At 37.0% G+C, this 27,100-nt stretch overlaps 1 protein-coding gene across 2 annotated transcripts; it reads left to right on the forward strand.

Annotated features, from left to right (window-relative positions):
- On the forward strand, window positions 1-25,811 carry greb1 (growth regulating estrogen receptor binding 1). 2 transcript variants are annotated; one of them, XM_060880334.1, is made up of 32 exons: window positions 1-145; window positions 6,949-7,108; window positions 9,603-9,710; window positions 10,094-10,270; window positions 10,915-11,097; window positions 11,673-11,795; window positions 11,894-12,019; window positions 12,674-12,796; window positions 13,174-13,287; window positions 13,817-14,002; window positions 14,429-14,779; window positions 15,349-15,477; window positions 15,636-15,737; window positions 15,824-16,021; window positions 16,186-16,366; window positions 16,451-16,640; window positions 17,216-17,352; window positions 18,049-18,391; window positions 18,482-18,597; window positions 19,289-19,494; window positions 20,402-20,841; window positions 20,989-21,091; window positions 21,198-21,353; window positions 21,485-21,621; window positions 21,748-21,909; window positions 22,052-22,256; window positions 22,391-22,553; window positions 22,830-23,051; window positions 23,152-23,287; window positions 23,631-23,831; window positions 24,432-24,570; window positions 25,009-25,811. In XM_060880334.1, the coding sequence occupies exons 2-32, from the start codon at window positions 6,952-6,954 to the stop codon at window positions 25,170-25,172; spliced, it is 5,478 nt and encodes a 1,825-aa protein (XP_060736317.1). In that variant the 5' UTR covers window positions 1-145; window positions 6,949-6,951; the 3' UTR covers window positions 25,173-25,811. The 2 variants fall into 2 exon arrangements, with proteins under 2 accessions (XP_060736317.1, XP_060736319.1); XM_060880336.1 differs by having other exon boundaries at window positions 20,405-20,841.
- Window positions 25,812-27,100: the final 1,289 nt, after the last annotated feature.

Below are 27,100 nucleotides of genomic sequence, written 5' to 3' on the forward strand. Positions count from 1 at the left end.
GCCTGGACCCGGATTCGTGTTAGACATCCGTTCACACTCACGGCTGAGACACGGCTGAAACGCACGTTACACAGAGATATGTGAACTACCGGCTATTCGCTTCGAAACACAGGAATATTTCGGCGGTTTGTTCAGCTCTCTGGAGGTAAGTTTGCATTGGTTTACATTGGTTTGAAACATCTGCAGAACGCAGGCCGTTATAATATTTTCTCAGTACACTGAAAACTTAACATGCACTTTGTCCTAAAATACGTTTCGTTCCGCATTTTGTTTATTTAACACTGCTTGGAACTGGCTTCACTTAAACGTTAAACAAACAGCAAACTGCAACATAACCTTTTTATTCTGAACAAATCGTCTATGCGCGCTGTAATCTCACTTCATGTGCATTTAGTCCAAATAGCGCTCATATAGGAGCCTGTAGATGTGTAATAACAGGCGGCAATGTGTAAAGTGTATTGCATATATCCGAATTTATATGCAGAGTAAATAATAAGCAGTATAAGTCACTTTAGTGGTCATCTCTGTGTAAATCATTCAGGCTTTTTATTGAAAGACAACACAAACATAGACAAGTTGATCTTTTTAGCTGCTTTATAGGACAAAGCAGAGTAACACAGAGTAACACAGAAGAGTAACACAGTAACACAGAAGAGTAACAGAGTAACTCAGTAACACAGAAGAGTAACACAGAAGAGAACACAGTAAAACAGAAGAGTAACACAGAGTAACACAGTAACAGAGTAACACAGTAACACAACACAGAGTAACACAGTAACATAGAGTAACACAGAGTAACACAGTAACACAACATAGAGTAACAGTAACATAGAGTAACACAGAATAACAGAGTAAAACAGAGTACACAGAGTAACACAGAATAACAGAGTAACACAGTAACACAACACAGAGTAACACAGTAACATAGAGTAACACAGAGTAACACAACATAGAGTAACACAGAATAACAGAGTAACACAGTAACACAACACAGAGTAACACAGTAACATAGAGTAACACAGAGTAACACAACATAGAGTAACACAGTAACATAGAGTAACACAGAGTAACACAACATAGAGTAACACAGAGTACAGAGTAACACAGAATAACAGAGTAACACAGTAACACAACACAGAGTAACACAGTAACATAGAGTAACACAGAGTAACACAACATAGAGTAACACAGAATAACAGAGTAACACAGTAACACAACACAGAGTAACACAGTAACATAGAGTAACACAGAGTAACACAACATAGAGTAACACAGTAACATAGAGTAACACAGAGTAACACAACATAGAGTAACACAGAGTACACAGTAACACAGAGTAACACAGAATAACAGAGTAAAACAGAGTACACAGAGTAACACAGTAACAGAGTACACAGAGTAACACAGAGTAACACAGTACATGGTGTAACACAGATTACACAGAGTTACACAGGGTACACAGAGTAAACAAAGTAACACAATAACAGAGTAACACAGAGTAACACAGTATCAAAGAGTAACAAAGAGCAGCTGAATTCGGACATTAAATGAGATGTAAACTGTGTAAATATTATATGTATATTTTAGGGTTTATGGGACACTTTTCTTTGGTTTATTTTCAGGATCACTACTTAACTACTTAAATCTCACATTAGTAAATGATCTACACCTTGGGTAAAATGTGTATTATTTCTATTACTTCTATTACTATGGGTTTAAACATTTTGATTACTAGTTTCTTTTGCTATTACTGTCTAATTTTCATATTGTATTTTGCTGCAACTGATCAGCCATCTTAAGAAAATACTACCTCACTCATACCCAAAACAAAGAGGTAAAACCCACAGTATTATAAAAAGTAATATACACTGAAAGGAATAAAGAAAATTACTTGAGTACAAATTCCACTACAAACTCCATATTGCTGGATTCACTTGTTGAAGTCTTTACTTTGCATTTTCAGTTTAATAACATAGTGACAACAATAATAGACATATATAAGTATACTTATGTCATGAAAAGACTCTAAAGGCCTACGATAAGATTATAAATGGTATTTGAATGGTAACTAAACTTCTCAGAGTCAGAAGATGCATAATGATTTAATGAATGTTAGTACCAATAATTGTTAAATCATTTTCAACCTCTGACACACTCAAATGATTAACCTCCATTATTGGCTGGTGATGTTCAAAAATGTAAATAAAAAATTGGACATTTTTAAAAAAAACTTCTTGAGGTGTTTTTGTAATGTGCCACTATGTGCATAAATTCTAAGTCATAAAATCACAATTCTGTAACACTCTACTACAGGTCACATTTTCTTAGCATACTGATAAAATCCTGTTGAAGGTGTCTCGCTCATGTTGTGGTGCTACGTTGTCTTAGATAGCTGGCCAAGCATTTTAAAACAGTGAGAGTTGATTAATATCAATTCAACCCTCACATCCAACCACAATTACTCTTTGTTTTCTCCCTCTGTTTTTCATACTTTTCATACCCACTTTGTTTCTCAAAATATTTAGAATGCAATAGTATAAATATACAATATTCTATAAATATATAGATTTATCCAATCATATATAAATCTAAACATAGGTAAAACGTTCCTGTTTGTTGTTATTTCCGGACATCCTTTTACGCACACCCCCATTTGCTGACAGCACACATAATCCTCCTAAAAGTGCACCACTGATCCCAGTGTCTGTATGTGGGGTGATGTGGGGCGTCTGAATGCAACTTGCCAGCCTTGAAATGTGATCTTTCTGCTAGGGTGCAGAGGCCAAAGGTTAAAGGTGATGGAAAGAATGAGTTAGGGTTATCTTCCTGGCCCTATAAGCCTCTTTATGTGCATTGAGTGGGTGGCTGGACCATGCCAGAGCACATCAAAGCTCTACCCAAACATTGTCATCTGGACCTGACCTTTAACCTATTGTTATGAGCCATGGAAAGTAGAAATAGGTGATACCACTGATATTCTTTTTGATGCAGTAACAATAACATAATAACATATTGTGATACTGTTCATCTGAAAAGTCTTTTGCATATAAATTAGCAAATGTATGTAAAATTAATTATTTTATACTATTTTCTCTTTGGGTCCTGTGTACAGAAAATGTATTGACTTAAAATCAATCAATCAATCAATCTATCTATCTATCTATCTATCTATCTATCTATCTATCTATCTATCTATCTATCTATCTATCTATCTATCTCTTATTTGTGTTGGCAGGAAAAGAAAACAAATATGTAAAATGTCATTTTCTAAGTCTCATATGCAAAATTCTGTGGCTCTGTGTCCTTTTTGTTGTTAGTCTGGAGCAGAGAATTCAGAGACTTAGGCACACCACCCCCTGCAAACACACACCATTCTTCTGGAGGCAAAAATTCTTTATAATTGACCTCCCCCGCTCAGCTCTTTTGTAAATGGCCAGTGAAAGTAACAGTTCGTGCATGAGCACTAGAAGACCCTCAAGGGATAGGCAATTTCTTTTTAATGTCCATGAGGATTAATGCAAACTAACAACATTGTGAGGGAAGCATTTTTTAGGGTTTGGCTGAAATGTTACTATAGCATAATTCTAACAGGTGTGAAATTTAAAATGTAAAGCCTGCTACATTAACATTTGTATGTAGATTGAAAATGTGTCACATTGTTAATGGACAAATGTGGCTTATATGGGGAATTTAGTTCCTATTTCATACTATGGTGAAAAGAATGCATGAGCTGGAGACATGGAGGAGAAAGGATCACAGACTTTGAGACAGGAGGTCATAAATTCAGGCACAATGATGGGGTGCAGTGACCTGGGAGGAGCAGAGGATAGATGAAAGGGCTTGACACCTCTATGTAAGAAAGCTGTGTCATGGGGGTTAGGGCTGGGAGACATCCTCAATCCTATCAACACTTCCTCCTTTATCTACCCACCTATCAGCAGAGAACCACTCAACTGTAACTCTATTTGCATCTGTTTCTTTCACAGACACTGCCTATTGGGAAGGCTTGAAAAGTCTGTACAGTGGTCTGAAACCAGCTACAGGGGTCCTGTACATGCCAGTATAATAGGGTTGTATATAAAAGCTTGCCTTAGGGAAAATAAAGAATTGGTTGGTGTAGAGAACATTTTCAATGTATATGCTTTATTTTCTTCTAGTTGTTGAGTTGTTACTTGAAAAAATAGAGATGCCATTGGATGTGAAATTGAATAGTTAGTACTACACTCTTAGAAAAAGCTAAACTCTAAAATGATAAAGGGTTATTTTTGTCTCTTTTTGAGATTTGTTAAAGGTTCTTTGTAGAATTCTACAACAGTGGGGTTTTATTTAGGACACCCTGGTTTTGTTCATGATACCAGGGATAACTTCATTTTGGATACTGGTGACTTAAGGTTAAAAACTTTGTTAAAACTGCTCATATAGGTTGATTAACTTTGAGTGTGCTCCTGAGTTTCTGAAAAGTTTCTATGGGTTCCAGAAAAGTTCCCGGCATAATTGTGTTCTAACATGAAAACAGCCATAATGTGCTGGCTATTATTTACAACATTCTATTTTATCTAAGAATAAAGTAGTTATGTGTAATTTGAGCCATATATATTCTGGTTTCTTAATAATAAATAAGATCATTAATTCAAAGAAATTAAATGTTCATGTAATGACCCTGTTATACCTCATCTGGCAACTGTTGTTTACCACGGGAAAGATCATGAAGTGCTCTCTCTCTCTCTCTCTCTCTCTCTCTCTCTCTCTCTCTCTCTCTCTCTCTCTCTCTCTCTCTCTCTCTCTCTCTCTCTCTGTGTGTGTGTGTGTGTGTGTGTGTGTGTGTGTGTGTGTGTGTGTGTCTCATTCAGGTCAAAATGACCTGACATTTAGTTAGGATTATTTCATGAGGCTGCGAATTGGACACCATGTCAAAATTCTCTGCTTCTGTTAACCTCACAAGAGATAGTTGCAGGCTTTTGCCAGCGAAGTCATGAAAAATATGCTTTTCAAATGACCTGGCTAATAACAGAGATGATTCGAACCATTACTTGGCCTGTGAGTACTGATCAGAGATTCATTATTTAATTTAATAGGCAGTGAAAGAAGCAGGCTGACTCATCTTGAACGTATTTGATTACTATCACCAAGTTGTGTGGACTACTCAGAAACCTGTATCCTCAATGAAACTTTTCTAAGTAAGTGGTGATATTGATTTAACATCTTCAACAGGATTTTTTCTGATTTATATCCAGAAGTCATATAGCCCATGCTTTACAAATAGACTAAGGTTGACCAGAATACTTTAATTACATACAAAGTAAAGGAAGTAAAGAAAATGCTTTTTTAATGCTGGAAGTTTAGAAGTGAAATAGGTAAAAAAAATAAAATACACAGATTACAATATCAAAAAATGAACGAAAAGCTGCAGACATGGGTCTGATATTATTTCAATATGCATTTTAAATTTGAAATGATATGTATATGTACAGTACGACTAGATAGTAACAATCCCATGCTACATTTTTAGATGAGGTTTTTATATTGAATGCAATATAAGGCTTCCACCGTATTCACATGGTCTTAAGCAAATTTCAGATGGAAAAAGTGCTCTTTATTGGAAAGCAGTTTCTTTCTTGCTGCTATGCACACAATTTTTATTCAGTGTTTGCCTGATGGTGGACTAATGAACACTAACATTACTAATGTAAACATGGCCTGTATGTTCTTGAATGTTACCCTGGAGTGGCTTCCCATAATGTTAGTCAGTGTACCAGTTTAGTGATTCTTGGGAGAGTAACAGTGGTGCTGAAATTCCTTCATTTATTTTGATAGTAAAGAGTATGCATCTGAATTCAGTACCTACTGCTCGGCCTTTAATAAAGTACACACTAATCAGTGTGTGTACTATGAATACAATCCAGACATACTTCATCCCCCAGGTTGACATTGCCATGTGACCTTATATCATAAAAACTGCTAAAGCTTTTTTTTTAAACCACAATATTTTTAACAAGTTAACAATTTACTACAACATTGTTTAACAATTACCATTTAATCATAAAGAACAAGATGTAATGCCTAAACATTAGATATTATATAATAAGAGCTGATGTGCACTATTTTTGATTCTGACAGCTTTCATGCCTGTCCTATTGCATTTAGGACAGCACTGTATATGAGCATGTATATTTGAACTAAAAAGTCTCTATAAAAATGTAATAATGTACAGCAAATGTGTATAGAAGTATAGTTGACACCTGACCAATCAAACTCAGCAATCCTCTAGTACAGATTTTCATTAGATTTTATTAGCTTACCAAAACATTCTAAACAAATCATACTGTGACAAAACATTTGGGTGCGAAAGGTTTTAATTATTTTTTACGAAAGCATAATTAAGATAAATTAATGATGTTCGTTACCACTACCACTGAGCAACTGGCAGAAACAGGCTTTCAGAAATTTAATACATGCTTTCAGGGCATGTGAATTTGTTCATTTAATCATTGCTCCATTCAGGCTCCTTACAGGCGGTTGTGGTTTGCATTGCAGACGTAAAATGGATCATTTTGAATTGATACTGTATATTTTGTTCTATAGACATCATGTGCGTATTATTACATTTGCATGATTCACACTTTCATATTTGAGACCATGGTGTTCTTATGTCCATTTCTATCTCTAAGTAGCACTCTTCAGGTTTTGCAGAAACTCAAATTCGAGTCTGGCTTACATTGTCACTTAAGAATAATTGCCATTGTGTAAAAGAATTTTGCTGTTAAATTACTAAATATAATAAAAAAAAATTATTCCACTGTTTATCATATGATGCTACATTTAAAAAATACCATCTGCTTTAAGTTGAGCTCTTACTTTATCAGATATTATCAGCCTATAGCTGTCATCCCTTCTTGCCTTCTTGTTCTGTTATCTTACCTCATTTTCATTTCCAATTTTTCTCCAAAGGAGATGGGAAACTCATATGCAGGACAGCTGCGTACCACGCGTTTTGAAGAGGTGCTGCACTATTCTATTGAGGCATCTCTGCGTTCCAACACTGTAGTGCCGAGACCAGTGTTCTCACAGCTGTATCTAGAACCCGAGCAGAGGCCCCTGTCTCAAGAAGGTAAGGACCGCTTATTGTTTTCTGTGTACTTTGCTCTGTCAGAGAAGAGTCTGATTTGTCTGAATTATTATTATTACTATTACTATTATTATTACAATTACTCCTGAAATCCCAAATGAAAGAAATTTATCTTAACAGTGACATAATCCATTCTCCACAAATTGTTCTTTTGAAAAATCTTGTGAGAAAGAACCAATAAAATTGCTTAGAAAATATTACAGTGATTTGCAAACAAAAATAATAATTTCATGAAGAAGACAAAAACATCATCATCATCATCACAAAATCATTTATGAGAACAAGTTGTTTTTATTTATTTATGAGAACAATTATGAATTAGAATGATTTAGCTAAGGTTGAAAAACTGGCACCAAATAGGGACATATAAAGATATTGGGATTGTGTTAAATTCCTAGAGTCCATAAGGTCTTCGAGTATTAGTGTATGTGATTCTGGACTTGTTTTGAATAAAGGTGTATGGTATAAGAAAAGCTATATATATATATATATATATATATATATATATATATATATATATATATATATATATATATATATATATATACATATATATATATAAACATTATCTCACAGAAGTGAGTACACCCCTCTCATGTTTGTAAATATTTTATTATATCTTTTCATGTGACAACACTGAAGAAATGACACTGTGCTACAATGTAGTGAGTGTGCAGCTTGTATAACTGTCAATTTACGGTCAAAAGTGCATCAAAAGTGAGTACACCCCTAAAATTGGGCCCAACTAGCAATTTTCTCTCCCCGGTGTCATGTGACTCCGTCAGCGTCATGTGGCTCTCACTCTCTCATACTGGTCACTGGAAGTTCAACATGGCACCTCAAATAACTCTCTTGTGGATCTGAAAAAAATAATTGTTGGTTGGCTATAAAGATGGCATAGGCTAAAAGAAGAATGCTAAGAACCTGAAACTGAGCTGCAGCACGATGGACAAGACAATATAGCGGTTTAACTGGACAGGTTCCACTCAGAACAGGCCTTGCCAAGGTCGGCCAAAGAAGTTGAGTGCACGTGGTCAGTGTCATATCCAGAGGTTGTGTTTGGGAAATAGATGCATGAATGCTGCCAGCATTGCTGCAGAGGTTGAAGGGGTGGGAGGTCAGCCTGTCAGTGCTCAGACAATATGCCACACACTACATCAAATTGGTCTGCATGGCTGTCATCCCAGAAGGAAGCCTCTGCTAAAGATGATGTACAAAAAAGCCTGCAAACTGTTTGCTGAAGACAAACAGACTAAGGACATGGATTACTGAAACCATGTCCTGTGGTCTGATGAGACCAAGATAAACTTGTGGTTCAGATAGTGTCAAGCATGTGTGGTAGCAACCAGGTGAGGAGTACAAAGACAAGTGTGTCTTGCCTATAGTCAAGCATGGTGATGCGAGTGTCATGGTCTGGGGCTGCATGAGTGCTGCTGGGGAGCTACAGTTCGTTGAGGAAACCATGAATGCCAATATGTACTATGACATACTGAAGCAGAGTATGATCTCCTCCCTTCGGAGACTGGGCCACAGGGCAGTATTCCAAAAAGATAACAACCCTAAACACACCTCCAAGAAGACCACTGCCTTGCTAAAGAAGCTGAGGGGGAAGGTGATGGACTGGCCAAGCATGTCTCCAGACCTAAACTCTATTGAGCATCTGTGGGGCATCCTCAGATGGAAGGTGGAGGAGCGCAAGGTCTCTAACATCCACCAGCTCCGTGATGTCGTCATGGAGAAGTGGAAGAGAACTCCAGTGAGAGGTGTACTCACTTCTGTGAGATTCTGTATATACAATGCACTCCACTTGTAGGTGTAATATTTAAAAGTAGGCAAATTGTTTATGCAGTTGTAAATGCCCACTCTTCTTCATTAAGGGCTTTTTTTCTAGTTTGGGTCACATTCACACACTTATTCATACTTAGCATGTTTCTGCAATTTAACTAATTTAATTAGCCTTTCTACCAACTGTCATGTTTTTGCGAAGTGATTGAAAATGTGAGAACACAAACTAAATCCATGGAGATACGAGTACACATGAAGAGTTCTTATATATGGAGAGCTCCAATATGTATGTTGACTTGAATAATTGTTAATTGAATAATAATTAGAATAGATCTAAGTCAATTAATAATTTCTTAGTTTCAAATATATACATTTGATATAATGTTGTTCATTTATGTATTATTAGCCTCCAGCCAACATTGTATTCCCTTAATGGCTGATTGCTCTGGTGGTATGTGTCACATTCAGAGTGACTTTTCTGAACTGCCTTACCTTCTCAAGAAGACCAAAACAAAGTGTAAATATCAGTACAAGAAGCCATAATGAAAAATCCTTTAAAGCAAGTTGGAAGTTGGAAATGCTGGCACTAGCATTTGCCAAGCTCATCATCAGAAAAGATACACCTGTGATGTGTTGAATTAGATTGATGTATATATTTACCGGACATAAAATATATATGTTTCTTCACCAGGCCAAATGGAAAATGAGGAAGATGATGATGAGGATGGCTCAGAGACTAACAGTCCTCCCATTCCATATCACATGAAGCCTGCTCCAGAGGGCTCCTGCACCACTGATGGTACAAGCATAAGCTCTAATCAGTATGATGTACACCAGGGCCAAGCATTTTAATTTGTAAGCGAGGGCTCACCCAGAGTAACACCCCAAACATCATAGTATTGAACTTGAAATTGCAAAAGCAGTGTATAGAGTCATTCATTCATTCATTCATTCATCTTCTACCGCTTATCCGAACTACCTCGGGTCACGGGGAGCCTGTGCCTATCTCAGGCGGTGTATAGAGTCTTTTATCCTTAATATGATAAACCAACATTTTAAACCAGTAATGTTTTAATTATATACTGTGTATAATATGTTTTTGAAATATTACTCAGAATACAAAAAGAGGGCAGTATCAACTCAGATTCACTGTTCTGCTATCTGTTATTGGGTTTTTCTCAGGATTTTGTCAGGCAGGAAAAGATCTGCGACTAACCACGATGTCTACTGAAAATCTAGATGTACCCCTGGGATTTCTGCTGGTCGGGGCCAAATCTCCCAGTATCCCCGGCCAAATATTGGTGTGTGCCGTGGATCGACGCTTTCTCCCAGATGAACGTGGACGTAATGCACTTTTAGGTAGAAATTACAACATTTAGCCATTAGTTTCTTTGTTTTGGGGATATAATTGTTAGAAATGTGAAAATTTACATTAAAAAAATTTTAATTAAAAAATTAAAAACTTTACATTGGTAAAATTTATACAACTTACAATCCGAAATGAATTTTGACAATGTAAAATTTATATGGGTAAAATCAATATATTTGTTAAATAAAGTCATTTTCAAGCAAGCTGATTTTCCACTGACTTTCAGTGACTCACTGCTCATGATCAGTTAGATGTCTAATATATTTTGTAGCATAGTTTATCCTTGTATTTCTCACTATTAGAATGTGAGAGGTTGCAAAATAAATGTTGAAAGATTGCTTGAGAGAGACATGTAGACAGTTTTGAAACAGGACAACTAGCTGTGTCAGAGCACCATAGCCAGGTTAGCCATAACCTGTGCTAATCACAAATACATCTTTAGTCATTCAATTTTGTACTCTCTACATTGGCTCATTTCTCTTGATCACTGTGGTGACTGAGCTTCATTTACAGCAGTGGCTTGAAGCACATCTAAATTTCCACTTTGGTCCCTGGCAGACCTATGGAGTTAGTGACAGGAAATCAGATGGGAAAATTTATTTGTAATAATCTAACAGTTGTATCTGGCTTCCAGGCTTCTCAGGTAACTGTATGGGCTGTGGTGAGAAAGGATTCCGATATTTCACTGAGTTCTCCAATCATATCAACCTGAAGCTCACAACACAGCCTAAGAAGCAGAAGCACTTAAAATACCATCTTCTCCGCAATGCGCAGGGTATGCTGGTCAAGGGCCCACCCATCTGCTGGAAGGGAATGGGTAAGTCATGCATGGGAATATAAAGTAGGATTATTGACAGGTGAAATAGGCTAAATAGCCTACTTCTACCTAGACTGGTTCTCCAGATATTTTGCAGATACACGACCTAGCTTTTGGAATAAAATGACCGAAATATACTGAGAAAAAACAAACGCTTATAATTATGTTTAGCCCCAAGGTTAGCTCCAGAGCTGAGCTTTTCTCACTAAGAGCACTTTTCCACCTGATATTCCATACCCCAGTACTGTAATGAATTCTGTTACCCTCTTTACCCAGGTAACAATGTCACCATTCTGTAGTGTAGCTTAAAAATTAAATTCAATGGATGAATACACACATTGAAATCCTAATGTTTAAATGGGTGAAGTACTTCTTTGTCAACACAAAAATCTTTAGTTTCTCTGTTTACCAATTTAGTGTTTAATGTTTCAGATGTGTTTTTATTTATTTATCTTTTATATGTTTTCCTATCAGAATGATCAGATAAAATGATTGCAATTAAATGGTTATGTAGCAATTGTGATAAAGTAAATGATATTTGTGATTGTAGTAATAGGTTTCATATCTGTGTGTAGATAGCCGGGGAAGACAGAACTCTTTAAATGTGACTGGTGGTCTAGAGGAGCAGCGATCTGGTTCTGTAGCCAGCAACCCAATGCCTAATTCAGGACCTGTCAGTTTAAGTACAGCTAACAGAGGTACAATGATGCATTTAGCCAGTAAAATATTTACTATATATATATATATATATATACTATATATAATGGTTTCATTTCATGGTTAATCTATTCCAAAGATCTGGACACACATGTCCCTGCATCTGAAATGTCTCCTCAAATGACCAATGGCAGCCACATCCCAGTATCCCAGCATCCTCTGCCACAGCCAGGCCTAGTAGCCAATGGCCCAGGAAGATCCACAGGTACTGTTCATCACCTAACCAAAAGTGATTTATTACTAAGGTAAAAATCCTATTTTGGTGTGCTAAAGAAAGGACAAGCAACCAAGGTTTTAGTGTTTTTTAGGGGCACTAAAACCTTCACACCTTCATGAAAGAGATTCCCCTACCCTAAAATACATCGGGAAGAACTTTAGCTGCATTGTCTATTCCTTTTGCCCCTCTTCTTTTGTACTGACAACATTTGGGGTAATAAAATGTCTTCCCTTTCAATGTAACACCTCCATAATACTGCTGTTTGTTCTTTTTTACTCTATGTTTTGAGCTCTTCACTGCTATAAAATGCAAGGACTCTTTTGTGGCAGGGTGATTTGAGTGCAGCTTAACACATAGTATCTTCACTTTTGTGACCCTAAGATTTAAGAAGACCCCCCCACACACACACACACACACACACACACACGCACATGCACACTCACATGCACACACACATGCATACACAAACATGCTTCCAGTGCAATTGACATACCCAATGGCCAGCTTATATAATCTTATCTTATCTTACTGTTTATTTAATAATCATTGAATGCTATAAATAAAGTCTTATACAAATTATGAAAGGACTTGTCTCTGGCATTATGCTCTGTAGATGTGATCATTTTCTCTCTTCACTTCAAGGATCTAGGCCAAACACAGGACCACCCAAAAAGAGACACAAGGGATGGTCCCCAGAATCCATAGGACCCACTGAAGCAAGTATTAGACCTGTATCCTCCAACACAGTCAACGGCACAAAATCAGGTAAAAATGTAATTCCATCCTCTTAAACACAGATATGAAAATTGCTCACTTTGAATGCACTCAGAAAAGCTTTTGTTAAGGACAGATGTATATTTAGAAATGTTTGTGTCTTATTAGCCTTAGAATAAAGTGTTCTCAGCCAACACCTAATGAGGCCCCTGAAAGGGAAGCACGTCATACAAACACAGAAACCAAAAGTTTTAAATGGGGAACAAAGGGTACTTGTGGTTATTGGAGTATCTGATTATTTTTTTATGCACTTTTAGCAAGCTTTGAATGTTCTGTCATTTCTGTTAGACTGTTTAAGTGTGTGGTCACACAAATCCATTTTTGCTAGTATTATACTATTAAACCTGATGACCTTGTATGTGTGGCAGACATTGGGAATTCAGTGTCTCAAGGGTCTTCACCCTCCATGCCCTCAGCGGAGTCTGTTGCAGTGCCTAATAATCTGCTTGAAAAATGTGGACTGCAGCCAGTTATATTTAAAGGTGAGATTTTCTCCACAACCTATATAAATACACAGAGAAACATGGTTATGTTCTATGAATGCAAATGCTGTATGTGGTTTTACGGTAGATATACAAAGGTAAAAACACCATTCAATCATTTTCAAGTTATTCAAGCCTCATTATGAATAAATTTATAAATTAGAAACTTTGAAAATTTGGCAATATCTAATTAGATGCTTTACGACAATATCCATTGTAAAAAGCACAATACTATGAACACTCTCACTCACTCACTCACTCATTTTCTACCGCTTATCCGAACTACCTCGGGTCACGGGGAGCCTGTGCCTATCTCAGGCGTCATTGGGCATCAAGGCAGGATACACCCTGGACGGAGTGCCAACCCATCGCAGGGCACACACACACTACTACTATGAACATTTTAATTGAATTGATTTATTAATTTATGATGGTAGCATTCAAGCTCAAAATGCATTATATTAAAATTGACAAAGTTATGTGCACTTACATATAATAGCTATAAAAATGTGTGTGCATTTGTATGTAGGGCATGGGGATCTGCCACATCTATCTGGGAACACACGTGAGGTGTTGGTGAATGGTTGGCTGCAGGCATGCTACCGAAGCTCCCAGAATCTTCTACGTGTTTATGAACAATATGGAGCTTCCTCCATTCAGCCACTTTCCACTGAGATGCAGGTCCTGTTGACTGTCTACTATCTGGTACAGCTAGGTGAGAGACACTGACACAGGCTATACTGTAGTCTAAATAAAGATCTACCACCATCATCAAACGACCAGCTAAGGGAATATTATCTAAGATTGGCATTCATCCTCCCAGTACAGTTACAGAGGCTTGTATACTCTATTCCATGGTGCATTGGTGTCTTGCAGTTGTGTAACAGAGGAGAAATAGCTAATGGCTGGCCCAATTGAATGGGGTTACATACATGGTTCACAGTGTAATTGTTACACAGGTTTTAACCCTCACTGATGGGATTAAAATTACACTCTCATTTGCTCCTATAATGTTACATATACAGAAACAGGCAGTTTGTATTTAAAACAACATTTGCATTGTATTTTACAGATTATTCAACTATTATATGGTGCTGATGTCCTTGTGCATCATATGTGATCATCATATGTTTTATCTTAGGTACAGACCAAATTCCCTTGATGGAAGACCTGGAGCAGATCCTCATGCACTCTTGGCGTGAGTCTCACCTGACAGAAATCCGTCAGCACCAGCAAAGTCATGCACAGTTTCCTGTCCCTTTGCCTGGCCTGGCACAACCCCTAACCCCCTCTCAGCTCCCTTGGCTGGCCAAGCTGGCAACAAGCTCCTGTGGTGATGCTGTTCTAGTGTTGGACACAGCACCCTCAGTGTCTGAGGCACTTGCAGATACATTCCAGAAGCTAATGGAGGGCAAGCTTAGTCAGACACATTTTGTTGTGATCATTTGCATGGGCAGGAGCCAAGAGACCGAGTCCTGCATAGTGGTTACAGGTAAAAGGTTTACTTGCATTTCTCACATCTCAGTGTAGATAATCTGTCTGTGTGGATTGAAAAGTCAGTTAATACATATATATTTGTTGTGTCAAAAAAATATATTATTCCTGAAAAATTCCTGGGTACCTTAAAGAATTTCTCTCTAATTTACAGTTTATTTAGAAAATTATATATAGTGTTCAGTTATTTGTTTCCTCTTTAAAAATGTTCATTAAAATGTTTTTTAATCATGTTAACAGTACTTGAACAAAACACTGAATCAGTTTTAAGGAAATCCTGAAATCTTGAAAACTGGAATAAAAGTCCACATTATATGATTGAAATGAAAATAAAAGTGAGTTGACTTGACATTTGTACAGCATCCATAAATATTTCTGACCACTATTAAATTCAATTATGGTTGCAACAAGGTGACTATGAAGGTTTTAGCATATGACTCACATTGTAATACTCATCAAACCATTCAATAGGTTTTCGGTAAGTTGGGCATTGTGGTCCAGGAAGAGAACTTCTAAAGTGAATTTGGAGTGATTCTCTTTTTTCGCTATATATCTGTTTCTCAACAGGGAAGCACCAGGCACGAGCACTTGCAGAGAGTATGCTCTCCCCAAGCGAATGTGTGATAGAAATCAGTCATGAGCTTTCCTCTGGGATGACTGCTGAATTAGATGCCTATGTTAGCTCCCTAGGTCCAGGTAAGCCTTTGATTATTTTAATGCAGATTAGGGGTCAATTTCCAGTTCAAACATTTCAACATGTATCAGGATAAATGAGCCTAGATGAGCAGCTGAAGCGATGCATTGCATTTCAGTTTGTTTTTAACATATCCTTATGTAAAAATGGCCTCATTTAGATGGAAACGTGGAAAGTTTGCTGGAGAAATTCAATGCAGAGACTTACAGCCTTTCAGCGCAGACACCTAAAAATGAATGCTCTGCAGAAGCCATATGTACAGGTGAATCTCATGTGACAATTTGCCTTAGTATATTATACTGAACCTTAGTTGATTAAGTGAATTCATTGTCCAATCTCTTTTCAAAGAATATCGGATAGAATGGCATGAGATTCGGCCCATTCAGCTAGCTGTGGCACGGAAGCTGTTGTCCCACGTATGTGCAATTGCTGACTCTAGCACACACAACTTGGATCTTGGCTCTTTTGACAAGGTGGAGTTCTTAATCTGTGTGCCTCCTTCAGAGGTGACCTTCCAGCAAGTGGTCCTGCACCTATGGAATTCAGGTAGATCAATATGCTTGTAACATTGGATAAGCTAAGATATTTTTATTACTCTGATTATGCTTTAGATTGTAATCTAATTTGCAAATAGTTTAAACCCTGTTGATTTTAATGGTAACATCAACAAGTCCTTGGTATTACATTTTCTCTGTTGATATTTATGCAAGGGGTCCTTAAAGAGTTAGGCATGGACCAGGACTGTTTGTCACCAAAGGATGCTGAGCAGTATGTGGTCAAATTAGATCAAGCTGCTGTAGCAAAGATCAACGGTCTCATTCAGAAATCAAAGTTGAACCCATATACTCTTTTCATACTGGTACATGACCATGCACACTGGGACATTAGCAGGTACCAATACTTCTTTCTACTCAAAATACGATCTACTGTTTGTCTAAATCTACTTGTTTAATTATTTCTTTCTGTCTTTTGCAGTGAACAGTGTGGGAGGGTTGGTGGCTTGTCCAACTCAGGACTAGTGGACAGTCTACTGAACTGCAAGCATATTCAAGAGGCACCTAATGTTCTGATTCTTCACGTCACCTCATTCCCCTTTGCCCTGCAGACTCAATACACACGCATCAGCCCCTACAATGAAATCCACTGGCCATCAGCATTCAACAATGTAAGTATAAATACACTCTATCTCAAAATGTATATGAAAACCTGACCATCATACCCATTTGTGGGTCTTGCCACAAAGTTGAAAGCACACAATTGTTAAGAATGTCTTTGTATGCTGTAGGTTTAAGACTTTCCTTTACTGTAACTAAGGGACCCAAACCTATTCCAGCATGACAGTGCCCCTGTCAAAGGGGTTCAGTAAAGACATGTTTTTAAAAAAAAAAAAAAAAAAAGTAATTACTATGCACAGAGCCCTGACCTCAACCTCACTGAACACCTTTAGGATGAGCTGCTTGTGCAACAGACCTTCTCTTGTGGCTCAGTGGGGAGAAATACCTAAAAGCCACCTTCCAAATTCTTATAGAAAGTGTTCCAAGGAGAGTGGAGTCTTTTATAGGGCATGTTTGAATGGGATGTTCAGTAAGCATATACAGTATGGGTGTGGTCAGGTGTCTAAATAATTTTAGCCATCTGGTATTTAAGGAACATCTAAATCACAAGAAAATTTATTTACATTACAGATGCTATAGTCCTTTAAAAAATTTTGACAAGTGCGTATTATATGTTTTTTCATAGGATGTTGATCTTTACCATGAAAAAACAAAATACTTTGGTGTGTCTGAGCTGCTGGAATCCACAAGATCAGGGAGCGGCTTGCCTCTGCTGCGCTTTGACAGTTCGTTTGAGAGCATGGTCACTGCCCTAGAAGAGAGGTATTACCACTAATGTTGATTTCATAATCTTTTATATATATATATATATGTGTGTGTGTGTGTGTGTGTGTGTGTGTGTGTGTGTGTGTGTGTGTGTGTGTGTGTGTGTGTGTGTGTGTGTGTGTGTATATATATATATACACACACACACATATGTCCTGTTCAAATCTACTTTGCTGTGAATTAGTTTATGTGAAATAAAATAGTGAATATAATAATGATGTGATGATGTCATGAAATTATTTACATTTGGCAGAATAACCTACCTTTAAAATATTGATTCCAAACACAATAAAGTAACAGTGTATTAATAATACACTAAATAATATATGCATTGATATAAATGCATTGCATGGAGTTATTTCATTTGTTCACACATTTAAATAAAATTATATGATTATATTTATATTGAAATAAACTATAAAATTACATTTCACATGATAATCTGAAACCAATGTTTTTTTCTCTGTGAGAGTCAGTTTTATGTTCCAACAAAATGCCTTCCTTATCATAACCTATACTAAGCTTTTTTTCGTTCTATTTACTACAATCATAATGTGAGACTTTCTTTTTTTTTTGCATTTTTTCTGTTTTCTCGTTTGCACAAGATGATTACATACATTCTAAAATGTAGAAATCTAAACCAGGTTTTCATGACAACAAATGTATCCACACTGAGAACCTTACCTTTTTCAGGTTTCCAAAATTGCACAGCTCAGTAATCCGCACCCAAGTGCTTCTCCAGCACTATTCTGTGGCTCTGTTAGCTGCAGTCAGAGGCCAGGTCCAGCTGCAGAAGCACACCTCTGTAGAGACGCTGGAAATAGTACAGTGTCTGCTGGGCTCAACGCAACACTGCCCCAGCCACCATGGGTACATGCTCCTGCTGCGTATACCTTTTCCATGTCTGGCAGCTCTGGCACATCAGCGTCTATGTCACATACGTGATCGCCTGGGCCTCCACAAGCACTTTGAAATTGTGCTGGGAGACCCTTCATCTGGGATTATTGTGGGCAAGCACTTCCTAAGCCAGCTGAGGGTATCAATACACTTACATGTTCTTTCTAATTAGCTAAAGAGTTTTATGCATTTAGCTGATATTGCACATGCCCGGCTTACATGTGTTTAGGTATGGCTGAAGATCCAAGACCCAGACTGGACTCCTCGCACATACCTTGATTTAGAGGCTTTGCCCTGCATTCTCATCTTTACTGGATTGGATCCAATGGGGGTGTCTTTGCCAAGGTACATTGCCTTCAACTAACACCAAATCCTCTCAGTCTTTCCTCAGAAGTTCCTTCTGACATATCTGTTGTTTGTTTTGCCAATTTTTGTTCCTTCCTCTAGACATAACATTTTTTTTTTTTATCATCTACTTGTAGGTACTTTTCAGTAGGGTATTGGATATCGAATGTTTTCTGGAATCTTATTTTTTCATTATTGGGTCAGATTTTACATTGAAAAACATTTCCATTGTTGCTGTTTGTGACTAACATAGCACAGAGATTGATTGGGAACATATATCATAAAGCTTGCCATCAAACCTGGTTACATGGTTGTGTGTTGTTTGGCTCGGTTGTTGTCTGGATGCCAATACTGCACTAAAGACAACAAAAATCTCCTTTCCTTTCATTTACATTTACAGCATTTGGCAAAATGACAGAAGTGGCCTGAACTCAAGTACCATGATTTTATCATTTCTAACTAGCACCCCTAATGTAAAAACATCATTTATTTTGTTGTATTTGTGTAGGTTATTGAACAGCTAACATTGTCTTGAAGCAACTTTAGATTAGATTTAGATTTGGATAGATCTTGATTTTGGTGTCAGGAGCTAAAGAGCTAACTGTGGAATTCAACACACTTTACACATTATCACAATTTACTTACATATACCATCCAATTTCATTTCTCTTGTTGATCCTGTGCTACTCAGGTCTCTGAAATACTGTGATGAGCGTGTAATAAGTTGCTGCGCTCTGCAACGCACAGCTCTGGAGCAGGAACTTGGTCTGGCTGCGTACTTGGTGCGTGTGGAGGAGCAGAGGCAGCATGGGCTGCCTGTGTCCAGTGACCTATCTGAGAGCGATCCTGATAAACTCAGCAGCACCGACAATGAGGAGGAAGAGTCCATAGTGAATGGTCAGTTGAGTGCCGTGCTGCAGTAGCGCTCAGAACAAATGAAAAATATTGTCACTTTCTTTCTGTTCATCTGAGATTCAAATTATAAATAGTTACTATTAAATTAATACTTTTGTTGGACTGTATATTCATAATCACACCCTCCAGTATCACCCAAATGATAAAGGTTCCCCTTTGAGTCTGGTTCCTCTCAAGGTTTCTTTTTCACCATCTAGGGAGTTTTACCTTGCCACAGTCACCTCAGTCATCTCAGACTTGCTCATTGGGGATAAATACAAACACACATTTAAATATATCTGAAATTAATCTTACATTTTGTATTATATTAATCTTTATATTAACTTTTTTGTTTTATGTTTATGTTCTGTAAAGCTGCTTTGAGACAATGTCAATTGTTAAAAGCCCTATACAAATAAATTTGAATTTGAACTTACCGTACTGTACTGTAACTAGCTAAAGGGTTTTTGAATAGAACAGTAAGCTGAGTGACATCTCTGTCCTAGAACCAATGTATGATTTACAGTCCTCCATCTGCAAATCTGTGAGAACAGCAAGTTTTGATGTTTAAATAGGTGCCTAGCAGTATAATTCCATGCATTATGTCATTAGGGCCATGCTGGATGTGTCAAATCCATCTCAAAATTTAGAAGATGGTATTAGTTACTTTTCAGATTCTGTCATATAAAGAAACCAAATGTATTCATTTTAAGACAGACAGAGATTATTCATAGAAGAAGGCATGCCCAGTCAAATTTAGCTAATTTAGTGAACCCTGGTTGTCATCACATTGTTAAATTCAGTTATAATATTTAATATAAGCATCAATGAGGAAATTTCTACCTAGACAGGTTTTTAGTACCATTTTTCTTGCATCTAACTTTCATCCTCTCCCTCTCCTGATGACCAGCAGTGAGTAGTGCTCTCCCTGGCCAGGAACACTCCCAGCAAACTCAGGATGAATTCTCTCCGAACAAACCAAGTCAATCATCAAAATCCACCTCCCCTGGCTCCTTTTCATCTTCCCAGACCTCTCCACAGCGATACTGCTGCTCCTGGGCACATAACATTAATAGGCCTCCTGTGGTCCTTCTCCCCAAAGCTTTGTATGATCTGCTCACCAGTGTGGATGCCAGTGGCTTGCCCAAGCCCATGTCGTTCCTCCCACACCCATATGTAGAGTGGGCCAGCTCTTTCAGGCCCCTTCTCAGCAAGATTATGACATGTACAGAACAGTCTTTGTACTACAGGCAGTGGACTGTACCCAAACCTCAGCACATGGACAGCAGCAATTGGGGACGCACTGACAACTTTCACCCTCGAAGACTGCTCCTCAGTGGGCCACCACAAGTAAGCATCAGCACTGTATGATTATGGACACGTTAATGGATTGATATTAAAATATTTTGCACTTAAAATCTCACTTTGAGTGTATAATATACAGTACATTGAAACTTCTCATCTAGCTTTATCTCATAAAAATGACCTTGCATGCAGGTTGGAAAGACCGGTGCATATCTGCAGTTTCTAGGTATTCTCTCTAGAATGCTGATCAGGCTCATGGAGGTAGACATCTTTGACGAAGAGGACATCAATCACAGTGAGTATATAACCTCAGATGATTAGTTGAGTTTTTTAAAATTCAAAATTAAAATTTTTTTAAAAATCATGAAAGCATATTTACATCGTCTGTAACTTCTCTCAAGATTGCCAGTCTGAGGTGGTGAAATATCATCAGGCTAATGCATCATGGCCCAATGCTGAAACCTTGAGAGGAATGCCTTTTGACTTTACCATTCATGACCCCAAATATGAGGACATCAGTGCCGTCTACTCTCCTGACTTTACTCCAAATTTAGAACGTAAGAATATATATGAAATAGGAAAAAAACACTCTGTATTGCCATTTTGATTTGTAATCAAAAGGTCTTATAGTAATTTTTTGGCATACAGTACATTCAGAGGTTCAGGAATTCCTTTTTTTTTTTTTAAGGAAACCCCCGACGTCAGGAAGATGTGTACCTTCGTCGTCGTACAGCCCGAATAAAACTCTCCAAATATGCAGCCTATAATACTTACCATCACTGTGAGCAGTGCCATCAGTATATGGGATTCAACCCTCGATACCAGGTGAGATCGAATGATAAGATGTTGTAATTCTTAAACAAATTCGAAATTTGTACATTATTTTCCAATGTTCAGAATTTTTATGTCTCAAAATAATTTTGTTTTGTGTGCGTGTGTGATTTGTTTCAGCTATGTGAGTCTACCCTGCATGCCTTCACCTTCTCTCATCTGCTACTTGGGGAGGAGATACAGCTCTATTTCATAATCCCTAAATCCAAAGAGCATCACTTCTCCTTTAGCCAACCAGGAGGCCAGCTTGAGAGCATGAGACTGCCCCTTACCTCTGATTGGGTATGGATTGGGTATAATAGTCATCAGATTTAACTTGTAATATCCACCCACCTTCAAAAAGAACATTTAAGTTTAATTGAACAACAACTTATTTTTATCTTAGGTTAGATGCTGATAATAAGAATTGTATTTCCTGTTTTAGAATCCTGATTGTATAAAGAGTCCGATATTTACACCCACAACGGGTCGCCATGAGCATGGCCTGTTCAACTTGTATCATGCCATGGATGGAGCCTCCCACCTGCATATCCTGGTGATCAAAGAATATGAGATGGCTGTCTATAAAAAATACTGGCCTAATCACATCATGTTAGTGCTGCCCAACATCTTTAATGGAGCTGGAATAGGTAAAAAAAAATTTCCAAATTAAATGTTACATCACAACTGGCTTTTTCCCCATAATATTTATTCATAATATGTGTTGGGAATATACCCATGTAGAGTGTTAACTTTCTTATGGTCATTTCTCTCCCTATTACAGGAGCAGCACATTTCCTAATTAAAGAGTTGTCCTATCATAATCTGGAGCTGGAGCGCAGTCGAAGAGTGGAGCATGGCAGTCGTCCTCAGGATGTCTGGCCCTTTATCATCCTGGCAGATGACTCCTGTGTCATGTGGAACAGTGTTGACATTGACCCCAAGAGGTGCTTTCTATCTAGCAATTTTTACATACTTGGGATGAAAGGGTACCTGTTAAGATCACTGCTGACTGTCCCTTTCTAGTCATTAAATAAAATTTTATTTGTCATTTACACAATCATACACAGTATGACGTGGTAAAATGCTTTGTACAACTGTCCTAAAAAAGCTAACTGTAGTGAACAAAATAAAGGATATAGAGTAAAGAAAAGAACATATATATTTATTTGTGTGTGTGTGTGTGTGTGTGTGTGTGTGTGTGTGTGTGTGTGTGCATGCAGTGGTACTGCTGGACCAGAGCGGAATGTGTCACTGAAGCAGTTGCTGCAGCACATGGAGTCATCTCCAGATATCACTCAGTATGCCCTGTGTGGCCTGAGGAAGTGGTCAAGTCGTGGAGCTGGCACTGGACGAAGGAGAGAACCCTTCTCACATGGACACCTACATGATTTTCTGCTCCTCAACGTGGACCTCACTCAGAATGTGCAGTACAATCAAAACCGGTGTGCACCTGTTATTGTACCTGAGTACAATAGTGTAAAAAGAGAATTAGAATAAATACTTATACTATTTGTTTACTTCCCCTATCTCTTCCTTCTCCAGATTTACGTGTGATGATGTAGACTTCAACCTTCGCGTCCACAGTGCTGGCCTTCTAATTTTCCGCTTTAACAACTTTAGTGTAATGAAGAAGCAGATTGCCATAGGGGGATATCGTACATTTATAATCAAGACCAAGGTCGGCACTGTTTTTTTTTTGTTTTTTTTTATTTAGGATTATATTGTTTAGCAAAACAGAAAGCAGAACAAAAGCATAACTCTGTTAAGGGCACTTTACCCAATATACAGTATGTCATAATTTAAGTAACTAAAGAAGCTAAACAATCTACACGAAATTCAAAAGTTTACATTCCAGCCTAAACACATGCTTATGTTTATGCATATACATTATGCTAACTACTCACCATTTGATTTTATTAATTATCAGCAACATTATGTTTTATTCCTTATGTTTCTTTAACAGAAGTAAAAGTGTTTCTGAAACAGAACTGGAAGCTAATGGTATATCAATTTTCTCCTAGATGACTGATGTACCAACCACAGTGCAGCCATCTCAGTATATCTGTGCTCCAGATAGCAAGCACCTGTTCCTGGCAACTCCAGGTCAGCTTCTGTTGGAGAAATACCTCCAACACACAAGCCAGCGGCTTTTCCCCCTCAGCACTTGCAATAATAGCCATCCGGTTCTTTCTGTCGACTGCTACCTCAACCTGGGCCCCGAGGTAGGCCAACATCCCTGATTCTTGAGTAGCGATATATTACATTCAATTTATTTGTATAGCGCATTTAACAATTCCCAATCTCAAAGCAGCTTTACAGAAGTATAGAAGCATATATATATTCATGTTATATATATATATATATATATATATATATATATATATATATATATATATATATATATATATATTTTTTTTTTTTTTTACATATATCTGTAAAACATGGGACCAAAGAAGGGCAGGTTAAATCATACAGTGTTGGATTTTTTTGTCAAAAAAAACAATATAATGCCTTCAAGCCAGTAATGAATTGTATGGACTTCAAGCCAGTAATGGATTGTCAGCATAAGAACGTGTAGCATATTAATAATAGTGCTAATACATTGCTGTTATTCCACTAATTCTTTATGTTAATTTTGGTGTAATACAACTTTGAAAATAAATGCATCAATTCTTTAATGCGTTCCAGTTTGTGCTGGTAGCTGCATCATGTACAGTATAAGGTATTCCTGAGTGATTGTAGTGGAGCTATGCTCTGATCCCTTCTGTGTCTTTGTGCGTTTGGGATTATGTATGTCTGTGTTTGATGTGTTTGTTCCACAGATAACAGTGTGTTTTGTCAGCTCAAGGCCACACTCTGTCAACATCAGCACAGCAGGTTTGTTCTTCAGTGGCCTCCTGCTCTACTTCTGTGACTCTTTCGTCACACCAGGTTTCCTCAAGAAATTCCAGTTTCTGAAAGGTGAAAGGATTTTCTTTAAGTAGTAGACCTTACATATGATATATGGAATTGTAGGAGGCTGTTGGATTCAAGTGAACACACAGTATAAACATATATTATACTAATTTCTTCATATTAGTTTATTCAAATACATTCTTAAATTTTGTACAAAAACATGCCCATATCTGTCATATAACATGTACAGATCTGTAAAATCTTTGAATGTAAGTATACTCAGAAACAATCACATTTGCAAAAGTAATATTAAAACCAGAGACCTATAATCCCTTAAAACCCCAGGGCCCGATAATTATTTTAGCTATGTATATCAGTTTCATTATGGTGAATAACTGTTTATTTCTGAAATGTTTAAAAGACTATTTTGCGTGTTTCTGCAAGATCTCAAGATCTGCAAGATAAGATTTATTCATGCTAATTGCTCATCTGTCACTCACATAGGGGCAACTCTGTGCGTAATCTGCCCAAACCGCAGTGCTCTCCGTCAGACAGTGGTACGGCTAGAGCTGGAGGATGAGTGGCGTTTCCGGTTGAGCGACGAGTTTCAAACGGCAAATGCCAAAGAGGATCAGCCACTCTTCTTTCTCACAGGAACACATATCTGACTCTGCAATTGGTACCTTCATGTACATATATTTCTGTATATTAGATGCTGTACTGTATTTTAGATTAGTACTCTTACCTAGGTGTTATTATGTTTGTGCTGTGTTTCTCTTCTCTATGTTTTCTTGCATAAGTCCAAATGAAATGTGCTTTTTAACAGTACTTTGTTACATATGCATATGAAAAATTATATTTATTACCTGCTTTATAGCTGTCATTTGAACACAAATTTTGTGTTCATTTTTATGCATTTTTTGTAATATTGTCATAATTCATTTATGGAGAATTGTTCAATTCATTGAATGTTTTTTTGCATGTTTCAAGGATATTTTGTAGAGAAAGAATATTTTTGTATATATTTATGTAGTCTGTTCTCTGCTCTTGCTTGTTTTATTAGATATTTGTGAGGACATTGACATTGTACAGTTTTAGTAAAGTTTCTCTGCATCATCTTGGTTGATTTTGATCAGTTCTGTGCTATTTGTTCAGTACCTGCAGGTCAACAGTAGAGGGCATTATAACGGTAACAATATCTTATTCCTAACAAGTGGTTTCGTGTAAATAAATGACTTAATTAAAAAGTCTACAACAATAACCTGTCAGTAACTCATCCACAAAAAAGTTCCAGTTTCTTACTTTGATCTTCATTTATTCATTAATGATATAAACTAAGTACCTGCAAAATCTCTCAAATACACTATTTAGGAGAAGTATATTTTCTACACATGGGCCTATTACTCAAAAACGTAAAGCTTTACTTAGTGAAATGAGTAAAGCATATGCCCTCATGATTGAGTCATTGTCTAATATCTGACAATATACAGCATGTTACCTGTTTCTATTTCCACCAGTATACAAAGAGGCATTTGGTAAATGCATGTTTTTTTAAGCTGGTTACCTGCATGTTGAGTGCTATATTGGGGGAATGCTCTTTGACCTATATATTAATGTTAGCAAATTCTAATAAAGATGAATAATAAGTCACAAATACCTGGATTAGCAACACCCTTTGAGCAAGCCCTTAATCCTCTGATATATTTTATAATCAGTTCTGTAATGTCCAGCTGGCATGTTGAATATTTTTGTACATAGTGAATAAGTGCATTTAATAGTTTCATTAACAATTATAACTTAATGCTAAATTTTAGAGTGACAGTACATCACAACCTTCTGATCAGTAGGCCCATGCCTTAAACGCTGAGTTACCATTGTCATAATGGACACTGTCACAAATTTACAAAACTTAATATGTTAAATTTATCCCTAAGGAGCAAGTCAGAGTTAATGGTTGCAGGGAAACACTTTCTAAAACTTACAAGGGGAAGAAAGCTTAAGATAAAGCAGCCTTAAAAAGAAACCCATCCTTTTCTTGGCGATACCAGATAAGTGCTGTGTATAGTATAGTATAGTATAGTATAGTATAGTATTGTATTGTATTGTATAGTATAGTATAGTATAGTATGGTATAGTATGGTATAGTATATAGTCAAAAAGTGCTAATTATTTTAACTGGAATGTTATATATAAAATGTGATGTTATTAACAATGATGTAACGGTGATGTACAATTTAATACACAGTTCTTCACTGTATTTTTCTTTGCTAGCATATGTTAAAATAGCCATAACATGAATATGAGTCATTATTCGTTGTTCTAGTCTAATATAGATTTTAAAAATTAATTGAAAACAAAAATATTTATGTGTGGGCAAAAAGAGAAACATACTATATAACAAATTCTTCCTGAAACATAAGAAGGATAATAAAAATGCAGTCTCACTCACCCAAACACAGATGATGATGACTGACAGTGTCAGACAGTAACCTACAGCTTTAGCTTGTGAAAATACACAGCTCTCTAAAATTGAGATGAATAAAGACCATTATAAACATGACAATATAAACCTGTACATGTAAATGGGCAATAATCT

The sequence above is a fragment of the Tachysurus vachellii genome, chromosome 10, assembly GCF_030014155.1.
Source record: "Tachysurus vachellii isolate PV-2020 chromosome 10, HZAU_Pvac_v1, whole genome shotgun sequence".
Classification (NCBI taxonomy): Eukaryota; Metazoa; Chordata; class Actinopteri; order Siluriformes; family Bagridae; genus Tachysurus; species Tachysurus vachellii.

Bases quoted from the DNA above. Each gene is read 5' to 3' on its own strand.
- greb1 (XM_060880334.1), top strand. From the start codon at position 6,952: ATGGGAAACTCATATGCAGGACAGCTGCGTACCACGCGTTTTGAAGAG. The intron at 20,842-20,988 runs GTAAGCATCAGC...CCTTGCATGCAG, and splicing joins TCCTCAGTGGGCCACCACAA to GTTGGAAAGACCGGTGCATA. The intron at 21,092-21,197 runs GTGAGTATATAA...ACTTCTCTCAAG, and splicing joins CGAAGAGGACATCAATCACA to ATTGCCAGTCTGAGGTGGTG.